This window comes from Ahaetulla prasina, chromosome 6 (genome assembly GCF_028640845.1).
Source record: "Ahaetulla prasina isolate Xishuangbanna chromosome 6, ASM2864084v1, whole genome shotgun sequence".
Taxonomy (NCBI): Eukaryota; Metazoa; Chordata; class Lepidosauria; order Squamata; family Colubridae; genus Ahaetulla; species Ahaetulla prasina.
In genome coordinates, this window is record NC_080544.1 from 56,903,476 (window position 1) to 56,926,022 (window position 22,547).

Sequence of the window (22,547 nt, forward strand, 5' to 3'; positions counted from 1 at the left end):
TTGGTCTTGCTCTTTATCTTGCCCTCGTCTTTCTTTTGACCTGCATTCTTCAATATGATACTTAAAGGCAAAATGCAGACCACAACCAGAATCTGAATGCATCTATTTAATCCCCATTCTTCTTTTTTTTTCTTATTTGCAGAATTTTTGCAAAAGATAGACTAAATACCAGCTGTAAGCTCTATCAAAGGAAGTTTCTACTTACCCAGTGCTGTTCAAGTAGCTCTGGCCAAGACTACATTCTTTCATCCGAGAGGATGGGTTGAACCAGAATGCTGGGATGCACTGATTATTACTGTGTCTTTCATAACCATAGTCACTAATAAAATAATTTTAAAAATACATATACATTTATCTCATCTTCCTACCACAGAGAAAAGAGAAATACATAAAGATTGTTGTTCTCACAAGAACTTTGTGAAGTGGGATTAAGAAAAGATTTGCCAAAGGCTATGGCATGAGTTTGTTACTTCAACAGGGATTAGCATCAAGGCTTCTGGGTCCATATCTAATGCGAGAGGAAACACATAATATGTCTAAGCCAGATGTACAGAAATAGTGCACAGGTAAGAAAAGAAGGAATAGGGAATATGCTTCCATCCTATTTTCTGATTTACATTTGTCTATGGGTTTCATTTCACCTTACTAAAAATTCTACTTCTGTTAAGGAAGATAGTTAGAACAGGCAAATATTTTGAGAGGAAAACCATTTCTAACCACTAACTTCTGTCTAGTGTTTCTAACCAGAATCATTCATAATATTGATAACATTTAAACTAAAATCTGATGCTTCGAGAACCACAGCAAAAGTAGGATAGAATGGCATTCCCTTAAAAAAAAAGACACATTATTTGCAATATTTTAATAATAATAACAACAGAGTTGGAAGGGACCTTGGAGGCCTTCTAGTCCAACCCCCTGCCCAGGCAGGAAACCTTACATCATCTCAGACAGATGGTTATCCAACATTTTCTTAAAAATTTCCAGTGTTGGAGCATTCACAACTTCTGCAGCCCCTGAGATATTGGAACACTGCTATCATGTCTCCCCTAGTCCTTCTTTTCATTAAACTAGACATTCCGAGTTCCTGCAACCGTTCTTCATATGTTTTAGCCTCCAGTCCCCTAATCATCTTTGTTGCTCTTCTCTGCACTCTTTCTAGAGTCTCAACATCTTTTTTACATCGTGGTGACCAAAACTGAATGCAGTATTCCAAGTGTGGCCTTTTCTTTAAGATGAAGTAGTGGGTTAACTACACATGGTATATTTTCTACTTTTTCATGACATGTTGAAGACTAAGCAGATCTTCAACACAATTCAAGAAGGACTAAGTGAACAAACAATACACAGGCACTTTCCAAAGCAACTTGAGGCCTCATATATAGCAGCAAACCAACAGCTGGATGCTGTTCACCTAGCTCTTTTGCAGCTTGTTCCTGCACCTGCAGATCTTGGGACATCTGCACAGGTATTGCAGATATCTAGAACCTTAATCCTGATTTTGCAAGTAGTGGAGGACTCTATAGGTTGGCTATGAATGCAAAGCTCTTTGTCACACTGAATCCAAGCTGCCTCACACAAGCCTGATAACATCTTGGTATGTTTACTATTAACACGAAGAAACCATCCTTCCTTTACAGCAGGATAGGGAATAGGAGTTTTTCTATTTTTATCCCAGATTGGATGTTCCTACTCATTCACAGAATTCATAGGATAACTCTGGATATTCCTCCCCCACAAACTCCCTTATTGGGTTGTTTTTCTGGAGAAAGACAATGAGAGAACCCCAAGTAACAATACTAAATTCTCAGAGAAAAAGTTCTCAGAAAAAAGACACTATAAGTGCAGCAATAGTTACGCTAAATGGCTATAACAGCATCATACACTACCCCAAAGAATATCTTATCCTTTCAAAGGAACTTTGAAAGCAATTTTTCTTACATCAAATTTAATGAGAAATGATAACAGAAGTATAATTCTTTTCATCAAAGCACTAATACTAAGAAAATTTGCCTTCTCTCTCTCTTTCTCTCCCTCCCTCCCTCTCTCTCTGTGCACATGTGTGCGTGCATGTGTGTGTGTTTGTGTGAGAGAGAGAGAAGGAGAGAGAGGGCGAAAGACAGAGAAAGAGAGAGGGAGAGAGAGAGAGAGAAGTAATTGGGCCTATGAACTTAGTTGCCTCTTTTCAAGTTCTCATATTCACAGAATCTGCTGTATCTATATAAAAGATCTGTCTGAAATTGATATGAACTATATATTTTTAAATCACCCAAAGAAGTGGTGTTTTTAAATCCACTTTCTGGTTATTTTTGGATTGAAGTTGTAATTTTTTTCTGTTTGTGCTTTTGCTATTTACTGGTGGATGGTATAATGGTGATTATTATGTTGTAATTTTACAACAGTGAACTCTGATACCTAAACAAATGAATACATTTCTATCTAAAAATATTCAGTGAAATAGTCATTGGAGCTATTCTGTAAAGAGGTAATCCACAACTACTTCATGAAGTAGAACAATATTGATGCATTATCTAATTACGCAAAGTATTTGGAGAAGGATTAAATCAGATTAGTTTTTCATAACAGCCCTTCCACTGATGGCAAGAAACTAACAAAGGATCATGGATTATCTCACACAGGTATGTGAACCATGGTAGACATTGTAGTTAAAATAATTGTTAAATTTCTGGAATGCTTTTAATGTTTAGGGGTTTTTGACGTTCAAATTTAATCATTCTCAGTAGGTCACCATTGCACATTTTAAGTATGCCTTGTAGTAACTTAGTAATTAAAATTGTTCATGAGGGGGTCACATGTTGCCTCAAAGAACGGAAGAGCTGCATTAATATTAAATAATATTAACGACAACATAACTGAAGGCCCTGAAGGCTGCAGACTTGTTCATTAACTTCTGGTAAATGTATATTAAAAACTCACATACTGCCCACCTTCGCACTTGAAAGCCCTGGGGTTTGTATGTTAAAAATTACTGAGTCCAGCTGCTGCTCCAACTTATTGGAAAAGGCTTCCCTGACAAGGGTAAATAAAGTACTAAAGGGAAAATGAAAACTTCAAGCAAGAAGTGTAGAAAGATTTCATGATTCATTTTTCTGTGAAGCTTGAAAATGAAATCTGGATTATTTTCTGATGTTATGTAATTGTACGATCATTTAGAAGTTATTTTCTCCTCCAACTCACTCCTCAAGAGAGAAGTGGATATTGAGAAGATATCTTCTGGAGAGGCAGAAGGGAGTAATTAAGATTTCTTTTCGAGTATAAAATGTAACTTATTTTGCCAATTAATGGTAGAATGTATTCAGACTGGGGAAAAGTCTGTGAAAGCATTCCTATGAAAAAGGAAACAAGTAGTAATAGACAACCTTCTGATACAATACACCAAAGAAAACAATTCCCTGACTTATTTTGCAAAGTCCAATTTGAGGGAGAATAAATCACAAAACTCAATTGGAACAGGGTTATTCACACTCTTTGCTGCATAGTATTTTTGTGCTAAGTCAGGCTGTGCAATATTCATTCATTCATTTTCATTCATTTATTTGATTTTTATACCGCCCTTCTCCCGAAGGACTCAGGGCGGTGTACAGGCAAATAAAAAACAAACAAGACACTATATATAAAATGTAAAATTAAAAAACTTATTATAATTTGCCTAAAAATTTAAAAATATATAGAAACTAAAACCCCGTTTAAAATTAATAATAAAAACTATAAAATCCATAAAATTTAAGCCAGCCCCGCGCAAATAAAAAGATGTGTCTTCAGTTCGCGGCGAAAGGTCCAAAGGTCAGGTATTTGGCGTAAACCCGGGGGAAGTTCGTTCCAGAGTGTGGGAGCCCCCACAGAGAAGGACCTTCCCCTGGGGGCCGCCAGCCGACATTGCTTGGCGGACGGCACCCTGAGAAGTCCCTCTCTGTGAGAGCGTACGGGTCGGTGGGAGGCATATGGTAACAGTAGGCGGTCCCGTAAGTACCCAGGCCCTAAGCCATGGAGCGCTTTAAAGGTCATAACCAAAACCTTAAAGTGCACCCGAAAAGCCACAGGTAGCCAGTGCAGTCTGCGCAGGAGGGGTGTTACATGGGAGGTATGCGACACTCCCTCTATCACCCGCGCAGCTGCATTCTGGACTAGCTGAAGCCTTCGAGTGCACCTCAAGGGGAGCCCCATGTAGAGAGCATTACAATAATCCAAGCGAGAGGTAACGAGTGCGTGAGTGACTGTGCACAAGGCATCCCGATCAAGGAAGGGGCGCAACTGCCGAACCAGGCGGACCTGGTTCATATAGGTTTGATAATATAAGTATAAGTGCAGTTTGATGCCAAGCATGTAAAATTTATTTATTTATTTATTTATTTATTTAATTTATATACCGCCCTTCTCCCAAAGGACTCAGGGCGGTTTACAGCCAAGTAAAAAACAGATTCCACAAAAATTAAAAACATTTTAGAAAGCTAATTTGATTCGGCCGAGATAGACTAAAACTATAATAAAACCCATATTAAAACTACATTAAGCCAGCCCTGCACGATAGAACAAAAAGGTCTTTTGCTTGCATCGAAAGGTCCGGAGGTCAGGGAGTTGTCATATCCCTGGAGGCAGCTCATTCCAGAGGCCAGGAGCCCCCACAGAGAAGGCCCTCCCCCTGGGGGTCGCCATTGTTTGACTGACAGCACCCTGAGGAGACCCTCCCTATGGGAGCGCATGGGTCGATGGGAGGCTAATGGTAGCAGCAGACGGTCTCGTAAATAACCTGGTCCTATGCCATGGAGCGCTTTAAAGGTGGTAACCAACACCTTGAATTGCACCCGGAAGACCACCGGAAGCCAGTGCAGCTTGCGCAGGAGAGGGAGCCTCAAGTTACTCCCTCTATTACCCGCGCAGCCACATTCTGGACCAGTTGGAGCCTCCTGGTGCTCTTTAAGGGGAGCCCCATGTAGAGAGCATTACAGTAGTCCAGGCGGGAAGTGACGAGGGCGTGAGTGACCGTGCATAGGGAAACTCGGTCTAGGAAGGGACGCAACTAGCGTATCAGGCAAACCTATAAATAAATAAAAGGATTCTAAGAAAAGTTTATAATATAGCTAGCTAAGGTCACTCATGTCTTAATTACTGTCTAGCCAGACTACTGTAATGTGCTTTATTTGGTGCTGCCCTTAAAGAATATTTGGAAAGTACAATTTATCCCAAATGCAATAGTTCGTATCCTTTGGGACTTCCAGCACTAAAAGCACAATTTTTGCAGATCCTACATTGGATGTGAATTGGTTTCTGGATCTAATTTTTAAGGTGCTGGTGTTGCCCTGTAAATTGTTTATGGCTTGGTGCCCGGGTACCTCCAGGATCATCTACTTAATCAATAATTGGCTCAACTAATTTGATCTCTCATGGAGAAATTGCTTTGATGAGGATCTGAGGTAAGATGGCATGCTTCTCTGCGGCAGAGTGAATATTGCAAAATAGTCCCATTGTGGACATCAGACTGGTTCTATCTTTCTTGGTTCTTTAGATGCTTTTAAAAATTGAATTGTTTCAGAAAGTTTCCTTCTAATATGAATATTACGGTGTTTAGTTTTATTTAACTTATTTACATTTATTGCTACACATTTTAAATAAGTTTGTAATTGTGTTATTCCTACTGTGGATATTTTATTTTTATTTTAGTTTGTCTTCATTCTATTTAAGCTGCTGAGACTCTCTTTGGATTGTGATGGCATACAAATATGTTTAATTGTTAAATCTTACCATTCAAAGTCCCACTCAGCACAGATGCATGGTTCTGAAACCACCGTTCTTGAGTAATCTCTAGATAATGCGCACCATGCCCCTGATTTACGTTTCTTATAGATCTTCCTTTCTCCCATGACACAAGGTTCGCCCTTCAATGCAAAAGAATATTGAGTTGGAATAACATGCACTCTTGTGTACAGGTTCATTATACAAAGTGTACAGATGCTCCATACTAGAGCTTCTATAAAAGTTGAGTCCTCACATTATCATTATTATAGAAATAAGAACCAAGTACAGTTATGTGGGAACTGAAAGTATAATGAAATACAAGGATAATGGGAAAACACACTGTTTATTTTCTGATGAAATTTTCCCTATTGTCAGTCTTCAAAGCAGCCCACAATGAGAAACAGCAAGATTGTTTTGAATTTCTTTATCACAATTCCATTTTTCTCAGTAATATTTCTGGCAAGTCTCCCCTTAATATCTCATTCTTTCCTTCCCAAGATCAGTTGTACATTTGTCTACAATTTGGCTATAAACTGAATGCAGAACCAACTCCTTCAACCAACTTTAAATTTTCCTTTTAAACTAGTTTTAAAAATTGTACTAATTGTTTTTACTTTGGCTGTAAACCGCCCTGAGTCCTTTGGGAGAAGGGCGGTATAGAAATTGAAACAATAAATAAATAAATAAATAAATAAATAAATAAATAAATAAATAAATAAATAATTTTTCTTCTTCCCTGTAGTTCCATTTCATTTATGTGGCAACTTCTGAAACTCTGTCACTCATAACTTTGTTTTTCTGATCATATCAGTCCACTTAGATAACTAAAGCAATTATTTATCTGACATTTTGTGAGTGGCTATAGTTACTTTTATATTATATAGTATACAGCTGTGCATTGTTTCTCATCTTTCAATTTAACTAAATCCTGTAATTTACAATCATTAATCATAACACTTGCAGCTAGGAATAGTAGTTCATCTGGGAGACAGAAACAATAGTAGTTCATGTATTCCTACCTGATTGTGTAAATGCCATGACTGGAAATCATCCTTGGTACATCTTCTGCTAAATATGGATTTATAATCCACTTTTACTAGTTGCCATTCAGAACGGAGATTGAGATGGCCAAAGATTCTGAATATTGGTGAAAGATTAAAGAAAAGTAAAAGAGAGAGAGAGAGAGGAAGAAGAATATATACATAGATTAATGCCAGCTAACAATTTTCCATACACAAAACATGTATTTGAAAATAGTTTTGTAACTTAAAATTATAGAAAGAAAGAAAGAAAGAAAAAGAAAGAAAGAGAAAGAAATAAGGAAGGAAGGAAGGAAGGAAGGAAGGAAGGAAGGAAGGAAGGAAGGAAGGAAGGAAGGAAGGAAGGAAAAAGTCCTAATTTTTTGTATCTTCAAATTTAGAAGAATAACTGAATTATATTTTTCTACTTTATTTATTACTCTATAGACATCCTTTGATCCAGTCCTGAAAATTCATCTTTTTTATAAAAGTGTTGATCTATGACTTTTGGAAATTTCATTCATTATGGCCTATACTTATAGTGCTAAGAAAAATATAGTCTAGATTGTAAAAGAAAGACTAGATTTGTTTAAATCTTGACATATTTTATTCTCCTCACAAAAATATTATGTCCTCAGGCAACTTAAACCATGAGTTTATTTTGATTTTAATGAAGATGAGGAAATTATAGCTGCTTGATAGATATATATTTTTTTGCTAATAAGATTATTAGAAATGATAAAATATCTCAATTCCAGGTAATCCTCCCTAACTATATATGTTTTATTATATTTGGAAACTGAAAACAATTGGATTAAATTTTGCTTTATATCCCTAATTGTGATGGCTAGATAATAAGCATAATTTCCTGATAGATAACCAGGAACTCTTCATTAGGATATTAAATAAACAGTTAACATTAATAGAAAGATAAATTTGGCTGGATGAATTGCAAATGTTCTTTTAGCTATTTGATATTATAAGATTAGAAGCAAAGGGCACTTGTGAAATGTTTATTATTATTAGTTAGATGATATAGTTAGAAAAAACTTGGGGGAAATTCTTTCACTTTGGAATTTGGATTATGTGAGAATAATTCAAAGAACATCATAAATGAAAATAAGTAGTGGATAGTAATAGGAATGCACATCTCAAGAGTATCTCTATTCACTTTCCTCTCCATCTAATAATTACATAAATGCAGATAATTGGAGCTGCATTAAAATGTCTGTGCAATGCTTTTCAAAAGAATAACTGCCCCGGCTATGTGTGAAAGGGGAAAATGGATGTGTTCCCATTTCTCTTACTCTCCCTAGTATGTAGAACATTTTGTTTACAGACAGTGTTGTCATCACATAGCCAAATCTCATTAGCTTCTTGGCAAAATGACTTCATAATCTTAATTAAATAATCTTTGTTGGAACAACATGCCCTTCAACAAATGAGAACAATTGAGGGGGGTGTATCTTCAATGAAAGTCACAGAACAATGAATATGGCAGATATGAAAAACATGCAAAAATATTAAGTTGCTTTCAGATCCCTGAAATAGCAAATTTATGGTGAATGTGAGCACCACTACTTTTTAAAGCAATAAAACAAGTGATAAAACTCTCTAAAGTACAAAATATAAGTTTACACTTTTCTACATTTATCTCAACTTTATTATTTTTATAAATATATCAAGATAGAAAATATACCTAATATTCCTTACTCCTCTAATTTCTACAGAACAACAAGCCTGGGAAGCAGACTGATGGAGAGCACAGTTGGCCCAAATTCACCCAACTGGCTATCATGCCTAAAAAAAGTAATATAATTCATAATTTCCTGGTTTCTATCATGGTGCCTTAACCACAATCCTACACATAAAATCCTATATTGCATCATGATTTGTTGTTTAACCATGGTTCTGCCACCCTAACCCTTCACATGAAGTCAACATGCTTCAGTCCCAACCATTAACAAGTGTCATCTGATGGATTCCCAGAAGTGTGCCTTCTCTGTTTTAGCACTGATCCTCTGAAGTAGTTTCCTTGGTGATTTGAATAATTTCTATTTCATTCTTCTTTCATGTGAGCCTTGAAGATCTGACTTTACTCCTAAGTCTTCTGCTTGGATGAGTGCAGGGTTCCTTTGGATCGTTGTATGTGTATGAAGTCACTTGTGGATTGTTCTGTTTTGAACTATTGTTTTCTCATATTCTTTTTCTATTATTTTTCACCTCACATAGTTACTTGGAGTTGGCAAGCCTTACAAATACAAAAAACTCAGAAAAAAATTACTCACTGGCTATATAGATATATATAAGCTTACTTCACAAATAACTTCCCTGTTACACTGGCTTTTATTCACATTTTACTTTAATAAACATTCAAATCTTTGCAATTATAGATTCAAAACCTATAATATTTTTAAAATTATTATTTCAATTAATTCACAGCCAAAATTTACAAATATATTCTAAAATTTGGTATTGAATAAGAGAAGTAAATTATTTAATAAATGTTATATAATACACCTAAAATCACAACTCACTGATGTGCTATTAAAAATGTAGCTTTAATAGCCATAATTTTAAATCTATGTTTTTAATAACCATAGTTAAAAATCTGGTGTAAAACCTCTGTAATTTTAGGATTGTCATTCTACAAGCAAAATTTTAACAAAGAGATACTCAAAAGATTCTTCTTCTGGTTTTGATTTAAAACAGGCCAAATAAATTCCTGCCAAAAACTCTTATAACATTCACAAAACAATAAACTATGAACCACCATTTCAAGATTGAGATTGTTAAGAGGACAAAATCTTTGATATGTGGGGATTTGAAATCTACCATACAGCTCAGGGATGTCCAAACCATGGCCCTAAACAATTCCCACAAGATGCAGCCCCACAATGCAGCCCCACAAGATTGTAAACTTTCAACATTATTAGAAAATTTTATATTATAAAACTATATTAAATATTTTATATGTGGCCCAAGACAATTTCTTTTCATTCAATGCAGCTCAGGCAAATCAAAAGTTTAGACAACTTTGTTATAGCATATTCAACAGCAACACATTTAATCCAGCTAGTTTGCATTTACTTAAATATAAATTATTCCGATATCTTAGGGAAATGAAAAGTATATCTGTAATTAATTCTAAAAGTTATAGGTAAACACAAAACTGTCATCTGAGCCATCAATTCCTTTCTGAATTAACTCATAATTTTTCTTCAATACAAGAAATTCTAATGTCATACCCCTAGAAAATAAATAATACCAGTAGGAATCAATGCCAATCCAACTAAACTTTGGCTCATCTCTTTAAATCAGATATAACAACAAAATATTCATTTTGAATTTCCTAAAGCAATTATTTCTTGGTTTTAAAAATATATATTTGCAAACAAAAGTTAATAATGGTTAGTCAACCCTTCGTTTTTAAAACAAAGAAAAAGCCCTGGTGGCTCAGTGGTTAGAATGAAGCATTGCGGGCTAATTCTGCTGACTGCCAGCAGTTTGATTTTGGCTCAAGGTTGACACAGCCTTCCATCCTTCCAAGGGAGTAAAATGAGGACTCAGATTGTTGGGGACACTATGCTGACTCTGTAGACGGCTTACAGAGGGCTGTAAAGCACTGTGAAACAGTATATAAGTCTATGTGCTATTACTATTCTCCAGTTTCCAGGAGAATAACAGAATTTGGAACACTTAAAAGAGAACTTTAAAATTTCACCTGCACTTGGGCTACCTTGTTATTTGGAAATATAATCCAAATTGGAGCCTCATATAAAATTTGAAATTCAATTTTTGCATAAAATCATGTATTGCTGAATGAACAAATCCTTCCATTTTTGAATGAACATATTGAAGCAAGCCATCATAGTAGATTTTTGTTTTCAAAAATACTGCCTTTAATGATATTGCCAGGATAGAGCATAATTCAATAAAGCCCCCAAATAATTAAAATTCTCTATTTGTTTTATCACATGAGTATGAATTTTCTGGTGTACTTTTTAAATAATTTTCAAAAACCAACATTTTAAGTTTTATTAAAGCTAATTTAGCTCAGAATTTGGTTCTATTTACATAATAAATAGCTACCTTAAAAACAGCAAATAATTTACCTTCAGGGAAATACAATACTTTCCTGCTAGATAGGCTAATATAAAACACTGGTTGATCGTTGACCTGCCTTTTCTAAAAGCAGCAGTTAATTAAAGCAAAGTGTTTCTCAAGCTAAAAGATTAATTTTTCATTTAAATTATTTCTCATTATTGCATGAAATTTCCTAGGACTGATAGCAAAATATTGGCCTATAACTGACAAAGTCTTCTGTTTCTCCCTCGTTATAATCCTATTCCATTCAAAGGAATTAAATTGGATCTATTGCAGGCCATTAATAAAAAACCCCACCAATTTAGATTTTCTTTAAGGAGTTGGTTATAATGGTTATAATATTCTGGCTGGGAGCCTTATTAGATTTTATTTTTGAAATAAGTTCAACAATATCTCCTCCTGACACTGGTTCCCTTTGTGGAAGGGTCAATAACTTTGACCTGATCTTATTTGCTATATTTACAATAAGCTTTCCCTGCTTCATAATAATTATTTTTATTTATTTATTTATTTATTAAATTTTTATACCGCCCTTCTCCCGAAGAACTCAGGGCGGTGTACAGCCAAAGATAAAAAGTTGATATACATACAATTTAAAACCAAGATTTAAAACTAAGCAAATTACAAAAGGCCAATATTAAAATTTAAAAATTTAAAAAACCCGAAAACAATAAAAACCAATTTAAAATTAATAACACTATTATGCCAGTCCCGCTTGAATAAATAGATGTGTTTTCAGCTCACGGCGAAAGGTCCGAAGATCAGGTACTTGGCGTAAACCAGGAGGAAGTTCATTCCAGAGTGTCGGGGCTCCAACAGAGAAGGCCCTGCTCCTGGGGGCCGCCAGCCGACATTGTTTGGCAGACGGCACCCTGAGAAGACCCTCTCTGTGGGAGCGTATGGGTCGGTGGGAGGCATAAGGTAACAGCAGGCGGTCTCGTAAGTACCCGGGTCCCAAGCCATTAGATTAGAAATATTTTTCCAGATATGTTGCAATCTGGGACTGAGGGAGCAATGAAAGTTCTGGAAGGTAAATTCTGAAAGATTTTAGAGACTTTGTACAAAGAAATATTTATTAATACTGACCAGGAGTTTCCCTCTGCTTTCTATTTCTTCTGGTGTATCAGTGTTAATTTTTCTTCAATTCATACAATCTTAAATGGGGCTGTTTTAAATTAAATTTACCATTTGTTGTTGCTGTTAGTTGCGAAGTTGTGTCTGGTCCATTGTGACCCCGTGGACAACGTTCTTCCAGGCCTTCCTCTCCTCTACCATTCTCTGGAGTCCATTTAAGCTCACGCCTACTGCTTCAGTGACTCCATCCAGCCACCTCATTCTCTGTCGTCCCATTCTTCTTTTTCCTTCAATCTTTCCCAGCATTAGGCTCTTCTCCAGTGAGTCCTTCCTTCTCATTAAGTGGCCAAAGTATTTCAGTTTCATCTTCAGAAGCTGACCTTCTAAGGAGCAGTCAGGGTTGATCTCCTCTATGACTGACTTGTTTGTTCACCTTGCAGTCCATGGGACTCTCAGGAGTCTTCTCCAGCATCATAGTTCAAAGGCCTCAATTCTTTGACGCTCAGCCTTTCTTATAGACCAACTTTCACAGCCATACATTGCAACTGGGAAAACAGTAGCCTTGACTGCACACTCTTTTGTTTTCAGGGTGATGTCTCTGCTTTTTAGTGCGCTGTCTAGATTTGCCCTAGCTTTCCTCCCAGGAGCAAGTGTCTTTTAATTTCTTGGTTGCAGTCCCCATCTGCGGTGATCTTGGAGCCCAGAAAAATAAAATCTGTCACTATCTCCATTTTCCCCCCATCTATTTGCCAGGAATTGAGAGGGATGGATGCCATGATTTTAGTTTTCTTAATGTTGAGTTTCAAGCCAACTTTTGCACTCCCCTTTACCCGCAGCAAGAGGCTCTTTAGTTCCTCTTCACTTTCTGCCATTAGAGTGGTATCATTTACATATCTGAGGTTGTTGATATTTTTCCCAGCAATCTTAATTCCAACTTTTGATTCATCTAGCCCTGCCTTTCTAATGATGTGCTCTGCATATAAGTTAAATAGGCAGGGTGATAGTATACAGCCTTGCTATACTCCTTTCCCAATTTTGAACCAATCAGTGATTCCGTGTCCAGTTCTCATTGCTGCTTCTTGACCTGCATACAGGTTTCTCAAGAGACAAATAAGATGGTCTGGTACTCCCATCTCTTTAAGAACTTGCCACAATTTGTTGTGATCCACACAATCAAAGGCTTTAGCATAGTCAATGAAGCAGAAGTAGATGGTTTTCATGTTTTTCAGGAACTCCCTAGCTTTCTCCATGATCCAGTGTATTTTGGCAATTTGATCTCTAGTTCCTCTGCTTCTTCGAAATCCTGCCTGTATTTCTGGTAGCTCTCGATCCACATACTGGAGCCTTTACCATACTTTATGCTATACTTGACCATACTTTATGCTGAACATAAAACTTAATTTCTTCCAAGCAGTGGAACAATCCATATCAAACCATCTGGAAGTAATACTCAGCTAAGTATTTCTTTGATTTGATGTAAGTGGATGCTTCAGATACTAATTTTTTATTGATTAAAGTTGTTAGAATATTAAAAGATTTTTTTCTGTAAAATCCCATTTTTAATTATACAGTTTGAATAGAGTTTAAAACTGAAGACAAATACTTATTCAAACGTTCTGCCAAAAAATCCTGCAATGTAATTTACTTTCATGATTAATGTCTGTGGAATAAAACTGGTTCAGACTTAGATTTTTAATCATTAGTTCGCAGACTTAAAATCATAGGTTGGTGGTCACCATCTGATCTAAAGATGATATTAAATAATTTGATGAAGGGAAATCTTTGAAATAATACATTCATAACCCATTGCTAAAATCTTTTGATCATTAAAGAATTCCAGTTATTCGGGCAAACATTCTGTTATTTTTTAGATTATAAGTAACTAAAAGTCGCAAATTTATAATTTATAATATTCCATTCTCCACAACAACTTTGAAAAGTGAGGTGGGCTATGAGACACTAACTGCCCCAAAGACATCTAGTCAGCTTTCATTGGAAGTCCAATCTTTTGACTTTCCTGGGCTGCATTGAGCAAAGAAGAATTATCTTGGGCCACATACAATATTTACAATATAGTTAATGTATATAAATAATAATGTTAAAGATTTATGATCTTGTAGGCTGCATTACTAGCTATCCAGGGCCACATGTGGCCCACAGGCCATGGGATGGACATATCTAGAGTGAGGGTATGAAACCAGTGTTCTATTTAGTACATTATTTTAGGCATTGGTATAAAAATTTGGGTTTCAGTGAATCATATACTATTATTTCTAATCAGACCAACTAAGTTACAAAAATAGAGAACTTCACAGTGTGATTTTAATTGTTAGAAAAAATTTTAAAAAGGAATTTTTCCCTTGTGTAATACATCATTTGATCATATAAAAATAGCCCAAGAAATAAAAAGGAAATTGAAATATAAATAAGATATCATTTAATAGCAAAATAATATAACATAAGGCCATCACTGAGCTGTGAATAAGAACGGATGTTAGGATCTTAAAAGAGCGTTAGTTTTACTGTTTGCTCAACCCAATTATTATCTAGTCCTTCATCTTTAGCAGCTGTAGGGTGATGTCTCAAGAACTACCTTAACTAGTCCGATGGTTTAATTATAGTTTTCTTTTATGAAGAGGATCAGTATTTCATTTCTCATTCTTTTTCTTATAGTCTATTCCAAAAAATTATATTCAAGACAAGACATCATTATTTCTTTTGACTACCCCTTTTTCTTTTCTTTTTTCAGTTAATATTCTTTCTCCTTATACAAATATAATGTTCCTTTAGCTTTCATTTTCATTCCAACATTGTATAACATATATACAAATGATCATCCAGTCCCTGACAACGCAATTCTATTCGTCTCTGTGGACGATACAGCAGTGGCTACACAAGGATCAACTCTGGATGAGGTAGCTGGGAAAGTTGTGGTAGCACTTGAAGAATTAGGATGTTATTACACATCAACTATTTAATGCCCAACCCAAATAAGACCCAAGTGTGTGCTTGCATCTCCGAAATTGAAATGCAATGGAAGAATTGTATATTATGTGGCATTGTGGCCATGAAACCAACTACAGTAAGGTGACCAGTTTTCAGCGAATGCAAAGCAGGACACCATTGACCGGGGGGGGGGTTTGCGCATACGCGCTGGTCTCGCCACTTGGCTGAAGGAGGAGGAGCGGCTGCTGCACTACTTCTCGGGTCTTCCAGGCAGGCTCGGGTCTCCTCTCGGCTCTTCCAGGCACCTTCTCGGCTCTTCCAGGCAGCCTCCGGCGGGCGAAGTCAAGCGGCATCTCTCCTCTGCAGCCGATCTCGCGAGAGCGGGCGGAGGAGAGATGCCACTTGACGTCTGTAACACCCACTTCCCCGCCTCCGCCTCGTCCTCCTCCTCTTGGGTTGCCGCCTCCCATTTTCAGAATGGGAGTGAATGGAGTCTACGTCTGAAGGTGGGACTTTTTTAAAAAAATATTTTTTTAAAAAATCGGGACTTTTTTGAAATGTCGCAGGATGCGGGACAAATTATTAAAAAGCGGGACTGTCCCGCCAAAAGCAGGACATCTGGTCACCTTAAACTACAGTACTGTCCAACACTAAAGTAGCTTGGTATGACACTCAACAGGATGCTCTCTTTTAAACAGCATTACCTGGACACTAAGGCTAAGGTCAGCTCATGGAACAATATCATCAGGAAATTGATAAACTACAACTGGGCAGCTCAACCATCTACGTTGCACACATCAGTTTTGGCCTGGAACGTCTCTGCAGCAGAATATGCTGCCCCAGTGTGGGGCACGTTTGCACACATGAAGCAAAGCTGATTGATATCGCTATCAATGAAGCTATCAAAACCTAAACTAGTGTAGGTTTAATGAAACCTGTCAATAATGACAGGTTGTCTTAAACCTACACTAATTGAGAAAATGTATCCTCTTGCTGGCATTGCTCCACTTAAAATCAGGAGAGAAGTAGCAGCAGGTGCTGAGAGAATAAATAAGAGAAAGATCATTCTCTGAATGGATATATGTCCCAAGACCGCCAACTCAGATAGAAGAATCACTTTTTTTCAAGAATCTCTTTCCAGCCAACTCCTTCTAATAGATTGGGCATGCTGCAAATCCCATCAGCTGAAGAGTGTCAACTGGTGGGAACTGGAAGATAGGCTTGTTTTGCTGAAGCTCCTGCCTTAAGGAATGTTCTCCTCTCAAAGAGTAGAATGGTCCCAAACGTTCTGGCCTTTTGCAAGGCTTTAAAAACTTGATGTACCTAGACCTGGACTTGGAAGGTTCTAAGGGCCCCATTTCTTGGTGTTGTTATTTAATTTAATTAATTAATTATTTCAAAAGTTTGTATTTTTAGACGTTTTTATTGTTTTAATTATTTTAATTGTTTTATAATTTTAAAATTTTAAGCCACCCAGAGTCACTTGGTTGAGTTGGGCAGCTATAGAAATTGAATAAATGAATAAATAAAAACATTTAAAATAAAATATTAATGTTGATGACTGAAAGAAAGAGAATAGTCTCATACCATTATCTGGGAATTTGTATATCTAAGTATGAACACTGATGGATCCCCTGCCCAGATAGAGCAACATTTTCAAACAAAATGATAAAATGTAAAATATTTGTCTCAGTGAAAAGGAATATATCATCATAAAACAGAGTTTTAGCTATTCTTTAATGAAATGATTTAAAAGAACTATGTAGCTAATATGTATAATTTAGACAGAAACAATACTTCAGTAAATGTAATTCAAGCAGTACAGATTAAAAAGATTAAAGATGAAAATAATTATTTCTCTAACATACATGAATGACAAAAAATATATGTACAGGAACAGGGATAGTCCCTCCAAGAAAAAGGGTACAATAAAATAAAAGCCACCATTACAAAATAATAACAAAAGTAATTTTAAAAGTGAAAGTAAGCCTGCTAAGAATAAAACATCCAAGCATAACTCAAAGTTGGGGTTCTAAATTCTGCTGTATTTTCTTCTCAGCTTTCTAAAAATTAAGACTAATACCTGTTCTCAAACACAACAGTATGGGGGCTAATATTAGTTGACAAAGTATTCCAAAGAAATGGGATTGCAAGGACGGAAGATATGATTCTTTTGGTCCAACCAAAGGCAATCTATAAAGAAAGGCTCCTAGAATAAATAACACTTTGCTCAATTTATTGATTCATCAGAAGCTGATGGCAGTAGATACCCCATGGATATACAGGATATTACTGGATATTATCCAAAGGAAGGCTTGAAATTGATTTGTAGTGCCTTTTCTACTACCCCTTGCAGTATTATGTAGGGAGTAATCCCAGAAGAGCTTGCATCTTTGAGAAGGAAATTGGTGGATTGGACTGTTGGAAATCAAATCTTGAAGGTAGGAAGTATTCTATATATTCTTCTTGTTTAAGTCCTGCTGGCTTGAGCACACTGTACCTTTTTAGAAAGAAGGTGTTCCACAGATATAAATATATCCAGTGGTGGAATAAAATGCATAAAGATTTCATAAATATATCTTTGGTTTATATGCTCTTAAAACTGAGAATATTAACTGACCACAGGAATTAATGATATTCAATTTATACCGGGGGTGGAAATCCAGCAGGTTCTGACAGGTTCTGGAGAACCAGTAGCGGAAATTTTGAGTAATTCAGAGAACCGGCAAATACCACCTCTGGCTGGTGGGAATAGAGATTTTACAATATCCTTCCCCCATGAGTGGGGAGGGAATGGGGATTTTGCAGTATTCTTCCCCTGGAGTGTGGTGGGAATTGAGATTTTGCAGTATCCTTCCCCTGCCACGCCCACCAAGCCAGGGGTGAAATCTAAAAATTTTCCCTACCAGTTCTGTGGGCATGGCTTAATTGGTGGGCGTGGCTTGGTGGTCAGATGGCTGGGTGGGCGTGGCCAATAACAATAAATAATAAAAATAATAAACAAAGTATAAAAAAACAATAAGAGGTACCAAAACCCAACTTTCACACTTTACAGACACACAACACAACACAACTGACTCACACACAATGTAAAAGCAGCTGCACTTCACATTTCACATAGCCACAAAAAGCTCACAAACCAACTTTCACACTTTACACATACACAACACAACACAACTGACTCTCACACAATGTAAAAGCAGCTGCACTTCACACTTCACATAGCCACAAAAAGCTCAAAAACCAACTTTCACACTTTACACACACACAACACAACGCAACACAACTGACTCACACACAATGTAAAAGCAGCTGCACTTCATACTTCACACAGCCACAAAAAGCTCAAAAACCAACTTTCATACTTTACACACACACACACACACACACACAATATGCCACATACAGCTTTCTGAGATTTTGTGTGTTTGTGTAGTTAGAGTGAAACACTGCAGAAACACACCAAATCTCAGAAAGCTGCACAAATATTTTATTTTTATTTATTTTATTTATTTATTATTTAAATTTTTATACCGCCCTTCTCCCGAAGGACTCAGGGCGGTTCACAGCCAGATAAAAAATACACAATAATACAATATAAATACAATTAAAATACAATTAAAAAACTTATTAAATTGGCCAAGATTAAAAATTTAGGATAAAAACCCATTAAAAACGCATAAATTTAAAACTAACCCAGTCCAGCGCAGATGAATAAGTGAGTTTTAAGCTCGCGACGAAAGGTTCGGAGGTCCGAAAGTTGACGGAGTCCTGGGGGGAGTTCGTTCCAGAGGGCGGGAGCCCCCACAGAGAAGGCCCTTCCCCTGGGCGTCGCCAGACGACACTGTCGCGCCGACGGCACCCTGAGGAGTCCCTCTCTGTGAGAGCACACGGGTCGGTGAGAGGTATTCGGTAGCAGCAGGCGGTCCCGTAAATAGCCCGGCCCTATGCCATTTTATTATTTTATTATTTTATTTTATTTTATTTTATTTTATTTTATTTTATTTTATTTTATTTTATTTTATTTTATTTTATTTTATTTTATTTTATTTTATTTTATTTTATTTTATTTTATTTTATTTTATTATTTTATTTTATTTTATTTTATTTTATTATTTTATTTTATTGTGGACTTCAAATCCCAGAGTTCCTCAGCCAGCAAAACCAGCCAGTTGATCACCGAGGAAATAGATTAGCTGAGTGATTGATTCTGTCTGGCTGAAACTGAAACTGCTTTCAGGCTGTGGCCATGCGTTCATCAGTAATCAGATAAGTGCCTTAGAATCTCTACTCTTATTTGTAGAAAAAATGTTTTCTACAAGTAAGAGTACAAGTAAGGTTCTGCTGATGAGGAACTCAGGTGAGATCGCCAGAGGAGACTTTAATTTTTTTTTTTTTTAAAGTTTAAAGTCTCTGCTGATCTCAACTGAGGGGCGGGATCCTCAAAGGCTTTTTTTTTTTACTTTTAAAGGCCTGTTTCGGCTGAAGCAAAACCGGCTTTTAAAAGTAAAAAAAAAAAACCCTCTGCAGATGATGCGGCTCAGCAGAGGCAGGGGGGTGGGGCCAGGGATTTTTGCTACCAGTCCTCCGAACCAGCAGCCACCATCGCTACCGGATCGCGCGATGCGGTCCGATCCGGGAGCATTTCACCCCTGCACCAAGCCACACCCACAGGACCAGTAGTAAAAAAAAATTGGATTTCACCACTGATTTATACTAATGGTTGAAGGGACACTGTATTAGGCCAGTGATATGATTTTTGATCTTTCTGTCAAGATTTTATTTGCTGGATTGCTAGAACCAGAGAACCAGATTAGTCTTGTCTAAGTCTTGTCAAGTCATATGCATCCAAGACAAAACTCTTAAGAGCTGAAAAAGATGCAGTGAGAATATATGATATTTGTGGAAGGGAATAAATGTTTGATCATGTCCTTTTGGATTAACTGCATAAGAATAATGATATAAGCCTGTATTGAAGGAACTCTCTGACCTGCATGTTAAAACCCCCTTTTTAAGAAGAGATTGGACAACCATTTGTCTAAAATGGTATAGGATTTCTTGCCTGGGCAGGGGTTGGACTAGAAGACCTCTAAGATCCCTTCCAACTCTTCTCTTCTCTTCTCTTCTCTTCTCTTCTCTTCTCTTCTCTTCTCTTCTCTTCTCTTCTCTTCTCTTCTTTATTATGCTTCTTAGTAATAAAGTGATTCAAAAAGCTGCTGTAAAGCTTTAGTGGATATTTTTGAGAAATCCTGGATTTGTGGTTTAATATGAATAACTAAACCGTATAGTTCTTTCGCAATGGGGTGGTAACACCCTGCATTAGTGCATTAGCCTTGTTTGGCATGCATGGAAGGAGATAGTGGACCATTTTACTTTGAAAAGTCTCCTTGAAGATATTAATTTTTGTTTGGAAGAGATGATGTAGAGAAGGCAGAAATAACTGATTGCTAGGAGAGATTGCTCTATAAGAAGCCAAGGTAATATTGAGAAAGGTATGCGGGAACCTTTAACAGATAAAAAAAACCAGTAAACAGCTCAGTCTTGTGAAAGGTGAGTGCATGAGAAAGAGACAGAAAATAACCCTACTTTGATTCTGTATCACATGAGAAGGGACAGAAGGAAATTCTGGCAGGCTTTTAAGATTTTGTTGACAATAAAGTGGGGTTTCTAATTTGGCCTATCTTGAAAGGCTTATAATTGTCTTGTCCTTGTCTTTTGATTGTCACAATGAAATAATTACTGCTTTTTCTAACAAATTCACTATTATTGCTGTACAAATTTGAACTGCCTGTCTCTTGCTCTTATCTGAGAATCAGGCTGAAAATAATAACAATAACAATACCCCTTCACAAATTAGGCACTCTTGAGCTATATATAGACCAACTTCCAGACTTTTGAACCGACTATTCCTAAGAATTATGAAACTAGACATCTACACGTTGGAGGAATAGTTGGTTATCAATCATGGTATAATTTTCTTGAAATTCTAAGGTCAGTATTTATTTTTGCTTCCAATATATCTGAATGTATTAATTCATACCTGTGTTGATTTGATCAAAGCCAGCTTGAGCACATTAAAAAACTTAGTTTGAGAAACGCTATTCTTTATATAATCAATTATATAGTAAGGCTAGAATCCTATTGACAACTTTTAAGAGTTGTTTTGTCATTGGTAGAATAGAGCAGACATGTGTTCACACCAATAGTCTGAAAAGTCAATAACAAAAGTCACTAATTCATTTCTTAGTTGAGCAGGACTGAATTGAAACTACAGAAGAACGGTAAATATGGAAGTCCAGCCAGATTTGGACAGTAATACCTTCCAGAATATGTACTTTTGGAACTGACTGTTATATTACTGTTAAATTCTATCAACATTCAATATAAATTATGAAAATTCATTAGCTGCTTGAGCAGAAAGCACATATGTTCATCCTTTTACAAAAACAAGTCAAGGATGGATGCCACTAATTTATGAGCATTTTTTAAAAAAAAAATTAACCTGGAAAAACATGAATTGTTTGCAGATTTATGAGCAAGTCATTTCAAAAAGGTCAGCAGCTATCCTGCTGTAATTAAATCTTTCATTAATGTTTAAAATACACAATAATTTATAAGTATTATATAAAATATCATCAGATTAGCCTGGTGGAGTAAGAATTTAGCATGTTGTTTTATCTTATGCCATAATCCATATGAATTAGAGAAAAGTGCTAATTCTTCCATTATTTCTCTAGTGAGAAGAATTGATTAATGTGGTAGATTACCAAGTTATTTATGATTTGTACAATAAATTTGCTCACGAAATCACAACCCAGAAATTTTAATGAAAGAAATGTTCAAACAAAAAGGCATTTACCATTTCCTCACTGTTAGCTTCATTCCAATCTGTGAAGGCTCAAGATATAAATCTAGCAGTAAAAAAATAATAATCATTCATTTCAAATTATAACTTCCAGTCACCTTTCATTCAACTTTGAATAAATCAAAGTCTTAGCTCATCATTAGGTTAGGGCTAGGCCGCTTGCCTCATATGATAGATTTCAGTTTATATAAGATTGCAATATTTTGCTATTTAAAACCATTCATTGTAACATGCATACAACAGTTTGGAGTTTATGCTCTAAGTGCAACAGTCTTTTTGAAGCTAAAAATGCTTCCTTTTAGCGAAGCCATTTTTCTTATATGAATGATGCACAGGAATGATCCTTTCTAAGAAAATATGGAATTGGACTACTTTTAATAGTTTTATCCTAGCACCATTTTCATTTGCTCTTGTTTTAATTGCATTCCAACAACTGGCCTCCAAAAGAGAAATCTTCTCTAATACAGAATTAGAGACAAATGTGATCTTCGCACTTCACTCTATTTTTTTTTCCACTCACTTACAATGAAATTTGAAAAATAATGACCATTAAAAATATAAAAAAATGGAACAAGAGTACCAAAAAATAGAGGTAAATACAAGATAATGAGAACCAGATCAAACTATGGGTAGCTAGCATAAATTATATTTACTTATAAACAGTAATTTTTTTCAAACAAGTAAAGTTCCTAAAGTAATTGTAATTAAAGTAAGAATAGCAACACTAAAACAATTGTCACTGCACCTAGCCATCATTGATTGAGTATAAGGGTGATAGAACC

General features: G+C 36.1%; 1 protein-coding gene across 1 annotated transcript in view; it reads right to left on the reverse strand.

The window, feature by feature from the left end:
- The window catches only part of SORCS3 (sortilin related VPS10 domain containing receptor 3), a 603,184-nt gene that overhangs the window by 54,475 nt on the left and 526,162 nt on the right, over positions 1-22,547 (reverse strand). The window contains exons 15-17 of the mRNA XM_058189116.1: positions 6,774-6,891; positions 5,761-5,894; positions 206-319 (exon numbers count right to left, since the gene is read on the reverse strand). Coding sequence (XP_058045099.1) covers positions 206-319; positions 5,761-5,894; positions 6,774-6,891 — 366 coding nt within the window. The remainder of the gene's footprint in view (positions 1-205; positions 320-5,760; positions 5,895-6,773; positions 6,892-22,547) is intronic.